Source organism: Eucalyptus grandis, chromosome 1 (assembly GCF_016545825.1).
Source record: "Eucalyptus grandis isolate ANBG69807.140 chromosome 1, ASM1654582v1, whole genome shotgun sequence".
Lineage (NCBI taxonomy): Eukaryota > Viridiplantae > Streptophyta > Magnoliopsida > Myrtales > Myrtaceae > Eucalyptus > Eucalyptus grandis.
The window spans coordinates 5,806,276-5,820,624 of NC_052612.1; the positions used below are offsets into that span (position 1 = coordinate 5,806,276).

At 39.4% G+C, this 14,349-nt stretch overlaps 1 protein-coding gene and 1 long non-coding RNA gene across 4 annotated transcripts; one reads left to right on the forward strand and one right to left on the reverse strand.

Annotated features, from left to right (window-relative positions):
* The first annotated feature begins 8,416 nt into the window (after nucleotides 1–8,416).
* On the forward strand, nucleotides 8,417–9,584 carry LOC120294957 (NAC domain-containing protein 83-like). Its single transcript, XM_039316110.1, has 3 exons — nucleotides 8,417–8,887; nucleotides 9,010–9,174; nucleotides 9,312–9,584. The coding sequence occupies exons 1-3, from the start codon at nucleotides 8,417–8,419 to the stop codon at nucleotides 9,582–9,584; spliced, it is 909 nt and encodes a 302-aa protein (XP_039172044.1).
* A 570-nt stretch (nucleotides 9,585–10,154) lies between these two features.
* On the reverse strand, nucleotides 10,155–12,526 carry LOC108955924. Of its 3 annotated transcripts, none has more exons than XR_005549262.1 (4): nucleotides 12,096–12,526; nucleotides 11,334–11,420; nucleotides 11,120–11,227; nucleotides 10,155–11,030 (listed from the first exon to the last, which is right to left on the reverse strand). It is a non-coding gene; the product is annotated as an uncharacterized LOC108955924 (long non-coding RNA). The 3 variants fall into 3 exon arrangements; XR_005549258.1 differs by having other exon boundaries at nucleotides 11,120–11,253; XR_005549259.1 differs by having other exon boundaries at nucleotides 11,316–11,420.
* Between the last annotated feature and the right edge of the window lie 1,823 nt (nucleotides 12,527–14,349).

Here is a 14,349-nt window from a genome sequence, read left to right on the forward strand (position 1 = left end):
GGATCATAATCGAAAAAAAAATCGAAACTACTACAGAATCATTAATGTTCGTAGGTGTTTTTGGAGGGCCAAACGATGGTCGTTTTCGGTGTGAAACCTATCATTTCGAAGCTCGGGATGTCTATTATCTAATCTTAAGAGGACTCAAGTTGAAACGATATCGCTTCGGACTTTTTTTTGGGGCCAAAATAGTAACCTATGTACGGGCCTACGAAAATCACAAATTAGGCTTAAAATCATAATCATTATTCAAATCATCAACAACTCATTACAGCATTCATATTCATCAATATTAAGCATGTAAAAACTCCTAATCTTGAATCCTAGCCCTGATTGACTAACTCGATCTCACTTCATCGGATTCAAGTTTCGAATCGTTACATTTGTCGTGATTTTCGTCGGTTTCTATTACGATTAGTCAGATCAAATCACTGGATCATGATTGGGACTCCAAGAACCTAGATCAAGTTATTAAGGCTCGGATTGGGACCAATCGAACCTTCGGTTCAAGGAAAAGAATGAAGAATCGGTCCAAAATGGACTAGCCTTGACTCGATGGCGAATATCGGGCCGCCGGTGAAGATCCGGCCACCAATCCGCTCTCCTCTTTCCACGGCAACGTCAAAGACTCTTGCTACAGCAAATCACCAGCAGCTTGAAGGCTTGGGAGCCTTGGTGACTGTCGGTTCGAACCTAGAACGAGACCGATCCAAGAAGTGAACCGAATCTAGAGAGAGAAATCGTGATCTGTTTGTGCAGTGTTTTGGAGGGAGAAATGAGAGAGAGAGGCTGAGGAGAGAGAAAAAAATTCGTGCAAATGAACTGCCCTTTATGAACATAGAAGATATTTTACTTATATACTCATACATTAAGCGATTTTGGCCGTCAATTCGACCCTACGACCAAAATCTCGATCCAACGATCAAAAATCCATTTTGAATGCTCCATTATGATCTCGAGGTGTTGGGTAATTGATCTAGTGGGTTTGATTTGCAAAAAACCAAGCCAAAATTGGGAATTGCATCAAAATGTCTAATTAGGGGTTAATTTGCAAAAAACCAAGCCAAAATTGGGAATTGCGTCAAAATGTCTAATTAGGGGTTAATTTGCAATTTGACGAAATTCGAGAACCAATTTGTAAAATTTTGGGAAATTGAAAGTGTAGAAGTGAAATTGAGAGTGAGAGGGTTTCAGAATCGGTGGCCGGAGGCCAAGAATCGGCCGGAAAGGGCCCGAACCAACCAGTCCCACCAGCGGCTGATCAGATCGTTTGTCCACTTCGGACCCCTGTGGGTAAAAAATTTATGCAATTTGACCCCTAAAGGACCTAATTGAAAAGGAATTTTATATTTTTTTATGAAGAAATTGACCAATTAAGATACAATTAAGCTAATCAAACCTTATGAACATGATCTAGGGGTCTTTTTTTTTTGACTTAATTGAATGATTATCGTGGAAAAAATTGAGTCGAAACCATGGGTTCTTTGAATTAGGCCTAAAGGGCTAAAATGGTAAAATTTGCAATTCAATGGGCAAAATTGCAAATTAACTAAAATTAACTCAATTAGTGCCACAATTGCCCTATCTAATGAGCTACCCATAGGTAAGATCACTTACCACATTTAAATTGACCTTGAATTGAATTGCTTGAGCTTAGGTCAAAAATGGATCTAAGCCTAATATTAAAATTGGACCTAGATTTATGAAATTAAACCATAGCCATGAATGGGTCAATTCAAATTTTGTCAATTGAAGCTTAATTGCTTGACTTTCTAATGCTTGGGAGGATAAAATTCTTCAAATTGATGAGTTCTTGTGTGAATTTCACAAAATCGATCTCAAATTTGGACTTATCTCAAGAGTCCATTTGCAAGTTATGAATGATCGATTTTGGTCCTCTAATTAGGGCTCAAAATAGCAATTCATATTTCGACTCGATAAATCATAAAATTGAATGCTCAAACAGATTAAGATAATCCTTAAACCGAATGTCAAAGAAAGAATTATACCTAATTATGACTAGAATAAAAGTAATTTTATTTTTGGTCGATTTAGAATCCAAAGCTGAAAAATTCAGAAATCAAGGTTCTTAATCGAATTTTGTAAAATTTTTCATGCAAAATTCAAATTAGTATTAAAAGAAATATATTTGTACATTTTTTATTTTTAATTTTTTGGGTCAAGGTTTGACCTAAAGTCAACCATTTAGTTGACTTTTCTTAAAAGGTTAATTTTTTTTTTTTTTTTATCAAATCTTTGAATTTTCAAGAAATTGATTTGAAAAAAAGTGAAATTAAAGCTAAGTAGAAATTTTTGGGTAAAAAGTTAATTTTTGACTCGAGGTTGACTTTTAGTCAAATGGTTGACCAAAAAGTCAATACAAAAGTCAACCATTTGACTTTTCAAGTTTTTCTTGAAAATAAGCTTAAAAACTGCTTAAAAACAACAATGCAAAAGAAAGAAATGAAAAAAATGACATTATAGTGTTCCGTCACGATCAGAAACCTAAATCTTGATTTTTTATTGTTTAATGACATGTCGACTAAAAATCAAGTGTCAACAGTGCGCATATTAGTAACTAAAATCCAGAACACAAATATGCATTAATAAATCTCAAAACCATTCAAGTAATGTACAAATGGCATGAAAGGAAAAATGTGCAACATAGAATTGGATGCGACAAACAATTGGGGTGACTCAAGATTCATGATGAAATGTGTGAGGGTTTCTAGGTGAATATACGCTCTAGCGGCACAAATTTAACATGCAAAATGACATTCAAATGCAATAACGTGAACATGTACTCAAACCTTGTAACATGTAGTTTAAGTGTCAATAAGACATTATCGCAAAATTTAGTCTCTAAATGTCTCAAACAAGCATGGTAAGATGTATATATGGCAAGATTTCATTTCAACATTTACTTCACAAAATGTGCATGATTTTAGCTTTCTCAAGACATGCAAAAATCTTACGGAAATTCCTACATACATAACATGTAATGATGAATGTTTCTTGTTATAATTTGAAACCTAAATATGATCGCATGAATCACAACAAAATTGACAAAATAGAGATGCACATTTAGACTATGTACTGTTGTAGCATATCTTAACCTTAACTCATGTAATTAACTCACTTTCCAACATCAAGACTTTGCAAATCATGCATCAATTGAACATATGTATCATATATTTTAACTTTGACGAAAGACTTGAGACCAAATAAGCGCATTAGTGGACTCAATTTCATCAAAACAAAATTCGGATCAATGTAAGGCATACTGTTCTATGTTTGGATCTAAGCAATTTTGACCTAGTTAAACACATTAAAAAATTATGAAAAAAAATGCAAAATGTTCTCCACACAATTACGAGCAACTTTTATGAAGGAAAGTTTCTCTAGAACTCAACACAATAATCAGTTCAAAAATGACAAAATCAGAGATCAATACGGAGCAGACTGACCTGAGCTTGAATCTGAGAAGATTTGACCTAGTTAAGCATATTCAAAAATCACGAAAAAATTAGAAAACATGGACAAGAAGATTTGGAGCAAAATTCATGAACGCAAGATTGTCCATAAATCGTCACAGGAGGCTATACAAATATAGTAAAATCTCATTTCGGAATAAGAACAGAACTGAAAATCCACTTAAACTACTGCAGAATCACTCTTCTTCAGAGGTGTTTTTCGAGGGTCAAATGACACTTGATTGGGATGTGCGACCTATTGATTCGAAACTTGTGACATGTATTATTTAAGCCTAAGTGGACTCGAGTTGAAATCAGGTCGTTTCGGACCTCGTTTTGGCCAAAATAGTAGATCATTCCTATGATTAAGAAATTGCAAATTCAAACAAAATCAACCACAATCATTCAAGTTCATTATTCAAGAATACTCAATTGTAGCAAATCATCATCCAAATCTATCATCTAACATCTAATTATCATGTATCTACTTAAAATTGAACCCTAGCCTCAGCTGGCTAATTCGGCCTCACCTCACGAGGTTTGAGACCAAGAAATTATATTTTATCGCGATTTAGTCAATCAATTGTATTTTTTGCCGAAACTTCAATCAAACCTCCACAAACTGCCAAAAACTAGATCCGGACAGTAGGGAATAGTTGTGAAAGCTGGCTGAACCGCCTATAGTGAAGCAAAATAGAACCAGTTGAAAGCTGAACCAGTTTAGACGCTGTTGGAGTAGATTAGGTCACCGACGCTCTTCGTGACCGATCGGTGAGGACTGACACCTAAATTTTGGCAATCCATTTAGTCATTTATCGCCTTAAAAATTAGGGGTTAATTTTATCCCTTAAAAAAAAACATATATTGCATAGCATATAGATTTAGGTGCATTTGTTTTTAATTTGCATTTTTTACATTTGTTTATTGGACCGGTGGTGGATGGGTCGAATTGGTAGTTTTGAATTTTAAATTAACAGGTCGGACTAAGCCCATGAAGAATACAAATTGGCCCAAGCCCATTTTCTGAAATTGAGATTTGAAATGAGGATCTTTTGGAATTTGAGAAAATCGAAATGTGATCTTATCTTTAAAAATCAGTAGAAAATATTTAGGAGATAAGGAGAATAAAAAGATTTTTGTAATCAAGAGGTTATAGAAATCTTCGAAATATCCGAAGATCACATTTTTCACGCTTATAAAAGGGCTGTGTATGGTAAAGCAAAGTGAAGCCATCCGTGGGGGTTCTCTTCGTCGAAAAAGAAAAAGAAGAGCAGAAAAAGGAAGAAAAAACTGCAGAAAAAACTCCTCACCCGCCGCCGCTGCAGCTCGCGAGATCCGACGCTCCACCCTCCGCGAGTAGGCCCGAGCCGTGCCACAGCCGAGCCGCCTTCCCCACATCGACGTAGCCGCGACCGCCGCGCAGCCCTCGCCCTACCTTCGACACATCCACCCGACGACCCGCGAAGCACACCTCCACGGCCCGACGCCATCTCAGCCGCGAAGCCGTCGCCCGCTCGCGATCCGGCCCAGTGTCTCGCCATCGTCAATCGCAGCTCGCAACCTCGGCGGACCTTCCCCGACGCCATCAAATACGGCGGCCTGCACGGCCTCGTCGCCCCCGGCCAGCCCGAGCAGCGCATCTCACGCCCGAGCGACACCCGACCTCCGTTCTAAGTCTCCTCGCCGGAGCTCCTCACCGTGCACCCGTGTGCCCTCGCCGGAGCTCGACGCCGGCCATCCTCCGCCCGGCGCCGTCCACCATTGTTGCCTTTTTTTTTTTTAATTTCCTTTTAGGTGATTTACTTTTTATCTTTTATTTTTATTTATTTATCTAGTTATTTTAAGTGCTGTCATTTTTGCTTAAGTTAGAACATGGGATGTCAATTTTAATTATTTGTATAGTTTAGGCATTATCCTTAAGGTTTTGCCCAAAACTATATAATTATTAATTTGGTCCGACGTTGGATCATTTTTTTAATTATATTAATTTTTGGGCATTTTGTCGGTAGTATTTTAAGTGTTGAATCAATATAACTATTAATTTGATCCATAAGAATTCGGATCAGATTTTTAGTTATTTTGATCTTTTTGTCGTGATAATTAGGGTTAAGATAATCGTTAATCTGACCTGTGAGACAACGGGTTATTTTTTCGATTATTTTAATCCTTTATTTGATTGAATATCTTGATTGTTTAGATTTAATGTTTAGTTGATAATTGCTTGTTTTTTTTTTAAAACCACTAAAAAATCTAAAAATATTTTAATTAGGATTTAGTTTGTTTTGGAATAATTCTTGTTATCTTGCATATCTAGAATAGGGATTTTATTCCGAATTTAGAAAAAAAAAAAGTGCATTCATTTAGGTTAGTTTTATCATTATTTGAATTGCATGTGAAATTTTAATTTCGAAATTAATATAAAAACACAAAAAAATCATCATGGGTATATCATGTTGAATTAGGGCATTCTTTGCATGTCATTGCATATTAGATAAATTGCATATTAGATTAAGATAATATCTTAGTTTAAATTAGGATTTAATGTAACTAATATTTATATTAAAAATCCTCTTATTTGAATTTTAATATAAATATTAATCAAACTAAAAATTTTTATTTTTATTTATTTAAAGATGAAGATTGCGGGTGACAAGGTCGTCGGGAAGGGCCAACAATGGTGGGGAAAGGGTCAACGGGGTCGCTGGGCCCCTGTCGGTAGTGGGGAGGTGGCAACGAGGCCTAAGCCCTCGTCACCTGCAATCCTTATCTTTTTTAAAAAATTTACTTTTAAATTTAATTTAATTAATATTTATATTAATTATGTAGCAACGTCAACAAAACGGTATTGTTTTTGCACTTGTCTAGCCATGTAAATATGCAAAATGACATCGTTTTTGCACTTCTCTAACCATGTTAGAATGCAAAACGACGTTGTTTTGCATTTGTCTCGCCGTTGACACTTAATCGATCTATTTTGCTCTAATCTTAACACTTAAGTATCACTTTCCTAACTTTTGGTACTTAAATGCCCCCTGTGCCAAGTTTTGACACTCCATGTGCCAAGTTTTGACACTCCAAGGGTCGGGGTGTCAATTAACTGACATGCTAATGGGTTCTTTCATGTATGGTGTAATTGGGTGATTGATTGAGATTAGCAGATGGGAATCACTCTCAGGCCATTAATTTTCTCCACATTCTTAGATTGATTAAAGATTTGGAGTCCAACCCAAACAGGTTGCCCGAGTGACAAGCATGTTAGTCTTATTTGTTCAAAATTTAGGTTCAAAGCGCCACAATTCTGCATTCTCTTCACAAATATGAATTGTGTGCTCCAATAATTATTGATGTGTGAACATGCGAGGACCGGCCAGAAAGATTGGGCATTTGAGGATATTCTTGGCCACAAAGCGAGGGCCGGTGAGATGAACCAGTCATGGTCAAGCCTCGACAATAGCCAATGTTGGTCCTTGCCAACCATCGCCGACGTCCCGGTGATCGGCGTAGGGAAGAGAGACATATAGGAAAAATAAAATGGTAAAAAAGAGAGTATAAAGTCATCAAATTTGTAAAATAAATTGCAAAACAACATCGTTTGTCTATGTTAGTTGCCGCTCATGCCACGTAAAATAACTGGGATGATTGGACTGGCACATCAGCTCTTTAAGACTACATTAGAAAGTCGTCAAAAAGTTTAGGACTAAATCTGTCAAAATGGAAAGTTCGTGACGAGATTTGCGGCCACACAATAGGTTTAAGAATTTTTTTTTTTTTAATGTTTTCTTCAATTTTCATAACTCTTATGTAATAATCAATAAAAACATCATACCTCAATAATACGTAAGAGAAAAAAAAAATTCCCGATTGGTGAGACTACATCTATTGGCTTACATATATCGAATTACATCTAAATTAACAAGTAAGGCAAATCAATTTTTATTTATTGTTCTAGAAATATTATATCAGATTAGATGAGATGATGCAAAGAGAAGGGGATGACATGGAGCTTTACGACGATGTGGCTCGACCACAAACTTTCATTCCACAGACTTTTTTTATCACATGTAAGATGTATTAGAAATTCATCAAAAGGTAATCAAAAGCGAGCGAACAATGAAACATGCTGTGGGAGCAGTAACGTACCCAAAAACGCCATCGCAACGCGTTTCTCTTGGGGCTACAAGTTCGACGATGATACCGTCGCCATCGCAAGGCGTTTCCCGTTAAGCTACTTGTTTGACTAAGACCTTAAGCTGAAATTACTTTTTTCGACGGAACAGAGAGCATCCTCATCAAATTCTAGAAACTATTATATATGATGGTCTAATGATCCGTTTATTTAAAAATAAAATTATTTCTGGACTTTTTTTTTTTTTAACCTTTCGGTATTAGGATAACAGAAAATTAATTGATTTATAGAAAACATTTTTTATGGACTGAAAACAACAAATTTAGATTGGGATAAAACAGCTTCCCCTTCTAACAAGACTTTAGCATGGAATGTTCTTGATTATGAATGGATTGGGCAATCTAACTATAAAATGTACGGTAAAAAAACATTTAGGCTCTATTTGTTTTCCAAATAATAAATGATTGCAAATATATTTCCTTAAAAAAAAAATCGCTTATACGAGTTGTAATAATGAGTCAGTACAAATATTTTTACTACCGACAATAATTTATATTTAAATATATTTTCGTGAACGATAAAAATAGTTTTTGTTTATTCATTTTAATAAAGATATAAACGATAATTTTAATAATCATTTTTCATGAAAGAGACAACCAGAGAGCTACGCAAGTCTAGCGAACGACTCAATACTGGCTTCCCTCTATAAATTGGGCAAGCCACTCTTTAATCGTTGCTCACTTCGAATCGACCCACAAAATCTGAGCCGTTTTCGTCTCGATCTTCCTCTCTCTGCTTGCACAGGGTGGTGATCAAGATGCTGAACCGAAGCGCAGGATTACTGAGCTCACTCCCTCCCGGATGCAGATTCCTTCCCACCGATGAGGAGTTTCTGGAGCACTACCTGAAGCGCCAGATTCTTGAACAGCCACCCGACAAAGACCACCCCATCATCCTACCAAAGGTCGATGTATACGATCTCGAGCCTCAGGAATTATCCTCTCGGTTTGGTGACATGTTCGGTGGCAAGGAGCTGTTTTTGTTTTGTTCCTTGAAGCGGAAGTACTTGAAAGGCAACCGGTCGAACCGGAGAACCAAAACCGGTTACTGGAAACAGACGGGCTACCCATGTGCCATCGTGAGCGAGCAGAGTAGTGCACTGATGGGAGAAAAGAAGACACTAGTGTTCCATGAAAGCAGTATGCGTCAAGGCAAAAGGACCAGCTGGGTCATGTACGAGTATCACCTAAACCCGAAGTTTTTGGGCAATGATCATGATGAAAATGAGGTAACATTTCAGTTTTCATTCAGTTGCACAACGCAATTGGTTATAAATAACATTTGGGACACGCCTTTTTAGTTAGGGGTTTTTTTCTCTATCACTAATGTTGTTCATGAATATATATACAGAGAATGCCTTATGTGGCGTGTAGGATAAAGAACAACAAGGACAACAAACTGATTATGGGTGTCGCTCCGACCTATGTCAATCAAGAAGGGAACCATTCGAGCTACTGTAACAATCATAACAATGAAGCTGCTGATGACCATGAAGCTGTTGACGCTCAACCTGAGGTGAGAGACACCCGTCCTATTAGCAAATAAGCATCATCTGTGGGACTATTTTCATTTCATACTTCAAGATTTTTTCAGCAACAAAAAATGCAAAGTACTTGAGTTGTTTTATAAGATCTAGATTGTTTTGAATGCAGCAGTCAGGTGAAGAGTTCTGGGAATCACTCCCTGAGATTGAGCCACTGGGTGACATTTCATCATACTGCAACACCACATCAACCCATCAGCTCCAGGCAGGAGTAGAGGAAGGCTTGTCGTCCATACTTGATTTCTCAAATGACAAGGATGGCAACGAGCCCAACTTTGGGTACATGCCATCCCCACGCAGCAATCCCGCAATCTATACTGATAGCTGCTTGATGTGTTCGATGGACTTCCCTCCAAAAATGTGCTTCCATAGTCGATCATAATTTGCGAGAAGTTTGTGTGTACGTGTGTGTTTTTGCTTGTGATGTATTTAGTATTGTGAGTGTGGCTTTTGGAGAGAAGCGAAACTTATTTCGTTCCATACTTTTCTTGCTGTCTTAGTTTTGAGGGTCCTGCTTTTTCTTCCCCCTTAGTTCAGGTTGTGTTTTCTGCTAATTAAGATGGAATACTTTTAACAGATGGTGTTATGTTTTCAAGTTATCCCCAAATTCTTGTCCTCATGGATGACGATTCCCATTGGTGGAGTTGAAAAAGGACTCCCAAAAGATAGATGCAATTAGCAGAATGATTAAATACTGTGGAATTCGGAGCTAGAAGTGGGAATCGGGAACATTATGCCCCGGGTGTTCAGCCTTTTTTTTTTTTTTTTAATATATATATATAATTTTTTTTGGAAATAACTATAAATTCCATTAATTAATCAAAACAATAAAGAGAATTTCAATAGTAGTAATAAATCATTCCTGCTTCATGGTTAGTTTTTATAGGGACTCTCAAGTTGGGACAACCGTAAAATAACAAAATATAGAAGAGACAGTACATAATATCCAGACTTAGACAAAAAAAAGAATGTTTCTTATTATAAAATCAAATCACACCCCACAAATTTCAATTGTTGAAATGAAAATACATGAAACTCAGATTTAGACAAATGCATCTCATAGAAAAAGTACAACCTAAAAATTGAAGATACCAAACTGATCAGACATACATCTTATCATCACAGCAAACACCTACCCCCGGTTTGGCCATTTCAGAGATGTATCTGTGTTGGTGCCTCTTTAAGTGGCCCGTCCTGTTACTAGATTTTGAGGATAATCTTGCAGCACATGCCGTGCAGACAGCTTTCTTCTTCTATTTATGAAGATTTAGACTATGCACATGCTTCTCTTATTTAAAGTGAGCATACTATTGAGGTCAAATTATTTACTCACAAATGAGTTCATCATCTTGATTAAGATATGAAGCTAACATTTCCAGCCTTTTGAGTAAGAAATTCATACTGTCACCATGCATACGAAGGAATAATTCTTCAGCACTGCAGAAAGATACTTCACTTCAATGTTTCCCCTCAATAAGACACAATTCTCAGCAACTCTACCAAAAACCAAATTATCTACCAAATAATCGATTGCCCCAAGAAGAAGGTTTGAGGAGAGTGAAGAGTCTGTGTACCTCTCCAGCTCCACTTCTTGTCGCAACGTCGCCACCGAGGCGCTTGGGCCACACCCATTTAGCAGGACCGCAAGAATCGACAGACTCGCCACCCTCTTGCTCAAACGAAGCGCTGGCAGCAAGAACCGGTCGCCCTCGTGAGGAAAGGCCTCAATTTTTTGCTCATTGTTGTAAATCTCACTCTGCTTCTGCCGTATGTTAGATTCAAATTCTCTTCCAGCAAGCTGGTTTGTTTTCCTCTCAACCTCAATTCACTGCACATACAAGAGAGAGAGATTAGATCTGTGTATCATGCCTCTAACATGCATGGACCCACAAGAAGAGCTAAGCACCACTATGTTACCATGCTCTGCTCCCTCTCATCTATATGAGATAGATCAACATTAGATATTTGAAGTTCGAATGAGTCATGCTCATCTTCCTTCTCTTTGATGCGCTTCAAAAGGCCACTCTGCATAGGATAGAAGTTCAAATGCCCTGGAAAAAATAGAAGAGCGATCTGAATATTGAAAAACCACAACAAAGCATGTCTTCTAAACCTTGATCTCTGCCTTCACCTGAATCTGAGCATCGCTATTTTTCCACCGATCATTTGCATCCATGTACTGATCCCACGAAGCCTTAAGTTCCATCTCATTTGATTTCTGCAAGACAATTTTCCTTGTCAGAGCCCCTTTTTTTCCTTTAGAATAGGTAAACAGAACAACTGCCTTCAGAAAACAAAAGGGATTTCTTCTTTTGCAGACATTGCTTCTCAATAAACTACTTTGCCCATTTAAGACATCACAGAATCAAATCCAATCAAAACAACAGTCTGTCGAATGGGCGTGGACCCAATACTAAATCCATACACCTCGTTTATACAAAGAATGTGTGCGTGAAACAACCAGCTGGGAGAAAGCCGAACAACTATTTGTTGGCAAATTCGGGATTAGCAATGGCACATACTGCTATAACAAATAACTCGTTACACAGTTATAAGAAAAACTCATTAAGTAAGTAATGTACATCAATGAACACATTTGATCCATGTACATCGTTTTCCACAAGGAAAATATTCTTTCCGGTGACACAACATGGGCACACTCTTTATCAGCAGAGTGTGCATCCAAGCAAGCACCTTCAAAGCAGTACACACAGATCTTGCAGCTGGTACTGAAAAAAATCAACAAAAAAACGGAAATGGGAAAGCCATCACTCCGCTACAGGAACGATGAATCTGGCAGCAAAAACTGCTTCGCCATCAACATTGAGGAAAGAAATCGATCAACCAAACACGACAAAGTACGAGGAGAAAGCCAGAGAGAACGGGGACGAACCTGTAAAGATCTCGAGCTCCAGCGGGGCCTGCACAGAGAGACATGGAAACGCACGGATCTCTACTGGATCGGAATCCTCGTCCCACCGATCGGAATCTGAAAAACAAAACTAACAAGCGGTTGAGGTTGTGGGTCTTCTGGAGGACGAGGAGCTGGAGCTCGTGGGTGTGGTCGACGAAACTCGTCGACCTTCGAGGGAGCGGCGGAGGCGAGCCTCAGAGGCGGGCGGCGGAGGCAACTCGGAGGCGAGCCGCGGAGGAGAGCCAAGGAGGTGGGTGACAGAGCTCGTCGACCTTCGAGGGAGCGACGGAGGCGAGCCTCAGAGCCAGAGGCGGGCGGCGGAGGCGACTCGGAGGCTAGCCGCGGCGGCAAGTGGCGGAGGCGAGTGGCAGAGGCGGCGAGTGGCGGAGGAGAGCGACAGAGGCGAGCGGCGGAGGTGGGTCGAAATGGGTCACTGACGAAGTCACGAAGTGTCGAAGATCGCGACTCGCTTTACGACTTTAGGTTTTGAAAATGGGTCGAAAATGGGTCACAGCGTGTGGCCCATTTTCGACCCATATTAGAATTGAACTTAAAATGGGTCACACGCTATAATGGGCCCATACATCCTTCATAACCCATATACGACCCATAGTGTGACCCATTTTGCCACCACTACTTCTCACCAATGGAGAGATCCATGACGTTGAACATTTTCCAAACATTGGGCTCTCGCCTACGAAATTTTTTTTGAAATTGGCAAGCCATTTAGGAAGTGGGTTGGGTACTATCACTTAGGCATGATATGTTCTTGGGCGGTCCAATTCTCATCTAGGAATCGAGAATTGGACCGGTAGGACTGGTTCTCATTTCTCTGGAATCAGGAATCCGACCATTTGGTCCTGGAACCGGTCCGGTCCAATTCCGAGTGGGTAATGGAACCGGTGGCTGGCGTCCTGGAAGCTTGACGGCTGCTGTGAGGACGATGCCGGGAGCTGCAAAGTCAGCGGGAAGACTCGTCGGAACTGGCGCGGGCGGACTAGCGGAGGCGAGAAGCGTTCCGCCAATTCTGCTTGCTGTTGTCGTTGGGGTTTGCCGACGTCGGAAGGACACACAGAACTGGGTTTTCGATGCTAATCTCAGGCGATCGTGGGCGCGGTGGCAGGAAATGCAAGAACAAGCTTCGGTCCCAATGTCTGGCGGCTGGACTGACGTGTCGGATCAGAAGGCAGGAACGCCAAGAAGCACGTCGCTGCGGCCAACAGGGATCTTCACCAGAATTGGGCGGCACTGAGCAGAAAGCAACAACATCACCACGGCCACAGGTGGTGTCCGCCGGAGGTTGGTGGCTGCGACGGGAGGCTACGACTCGCTGGATGTTTCCTTGGTTTCGGCCGAGGGCAAGAACAAGAGCGAGGCGCCAGAGCTGCAGGATGTGCGGAGTCGGCAAAGGGAAGGAGAGAGAGAGAGAGAGAGAGAGAGAGAGAGGAAGAGGGAGAGGGGAAGAAGATGCTCTCTCCCTCTCTCTCCCTCTTGCTTTTCTCTTTTGTCGCTTGTGAAGACCTTCCTTCCATGAACTCTTTTTATTTGTGTCAGACTTGTTCGTGCCCTATTCTATCGTGAAACCGGGAACCAAATCGAGATTTATGGATTCTAATTTTATAGAATTGAGGATCGGACTGATAACCTTGAAATCACCCATAATCAGCCGATTAGGTCCAGTTCAATCGGTTCTATTTGCTTATCTCTAATGTTGCTAATTTGGTCCATTGTGAATTCGAAAAATAAAAATACCAGATATAGAAATTGAGATTTTTGAGAATTTACAAGAGAGGGGATAAGTAAGGAGAAAGAAATTAAGGTAAAAATGAGAGAAGAAAGAGGAGTTGAATTATGTAGCCAAACAGTCACATGGAATTTGACCATTTGACTATTCTTTTTTTCTTTTTTTTTTAAACAGTGAATGTTGTGACCCTTTCGACCTCTCTTTTCTGCGCCCTCTTAGGCGGGCGTGTGCAGACTAATGGCTTGCTAAGTGTTAGGCTTAGCCCAAACTCTTTCAAGCCGACCAATTTATGACTTATAATTCAAGTTTTTAACCTATGAGTTAATTTCAAATAAGAGCCACCACTAATTGATTTTGAGTTGGTCAATTAAAAACTCAAGTGAAATATCAAGAGAAATACTTCACTCTTACCCAATTAAAGGAACTAGGATCGAGAATTTGATTATAGTAGTTAATCACTAATACCCTTCAAGTACCTAATCTTATTTA

Bases quoted from the DNA above. Each gene is read 5' to 3' on its own strand.
- LOC120294957 (XM_039316110.1), top strand. From the start codon at position 8,417: ATGCTGAACCGAAGCGCAGGATTACTGAGCTCACTCCCTCCCGGATGC. The intron at 8,888-9,009 runs GTAACATTTCAG...ATATATATACAG, and splicing joins ATGATCATGATGAAAATGAG to AGAATGCCTTATGTGGCGTG. The intron at 9,175-9,311 runs GTGAGAGACACC...TTTTGAATGCAG, and splicing joins CTGTTGACGCTCAACCTGAG to CAGTCAGGTGAAGAGTTCTG.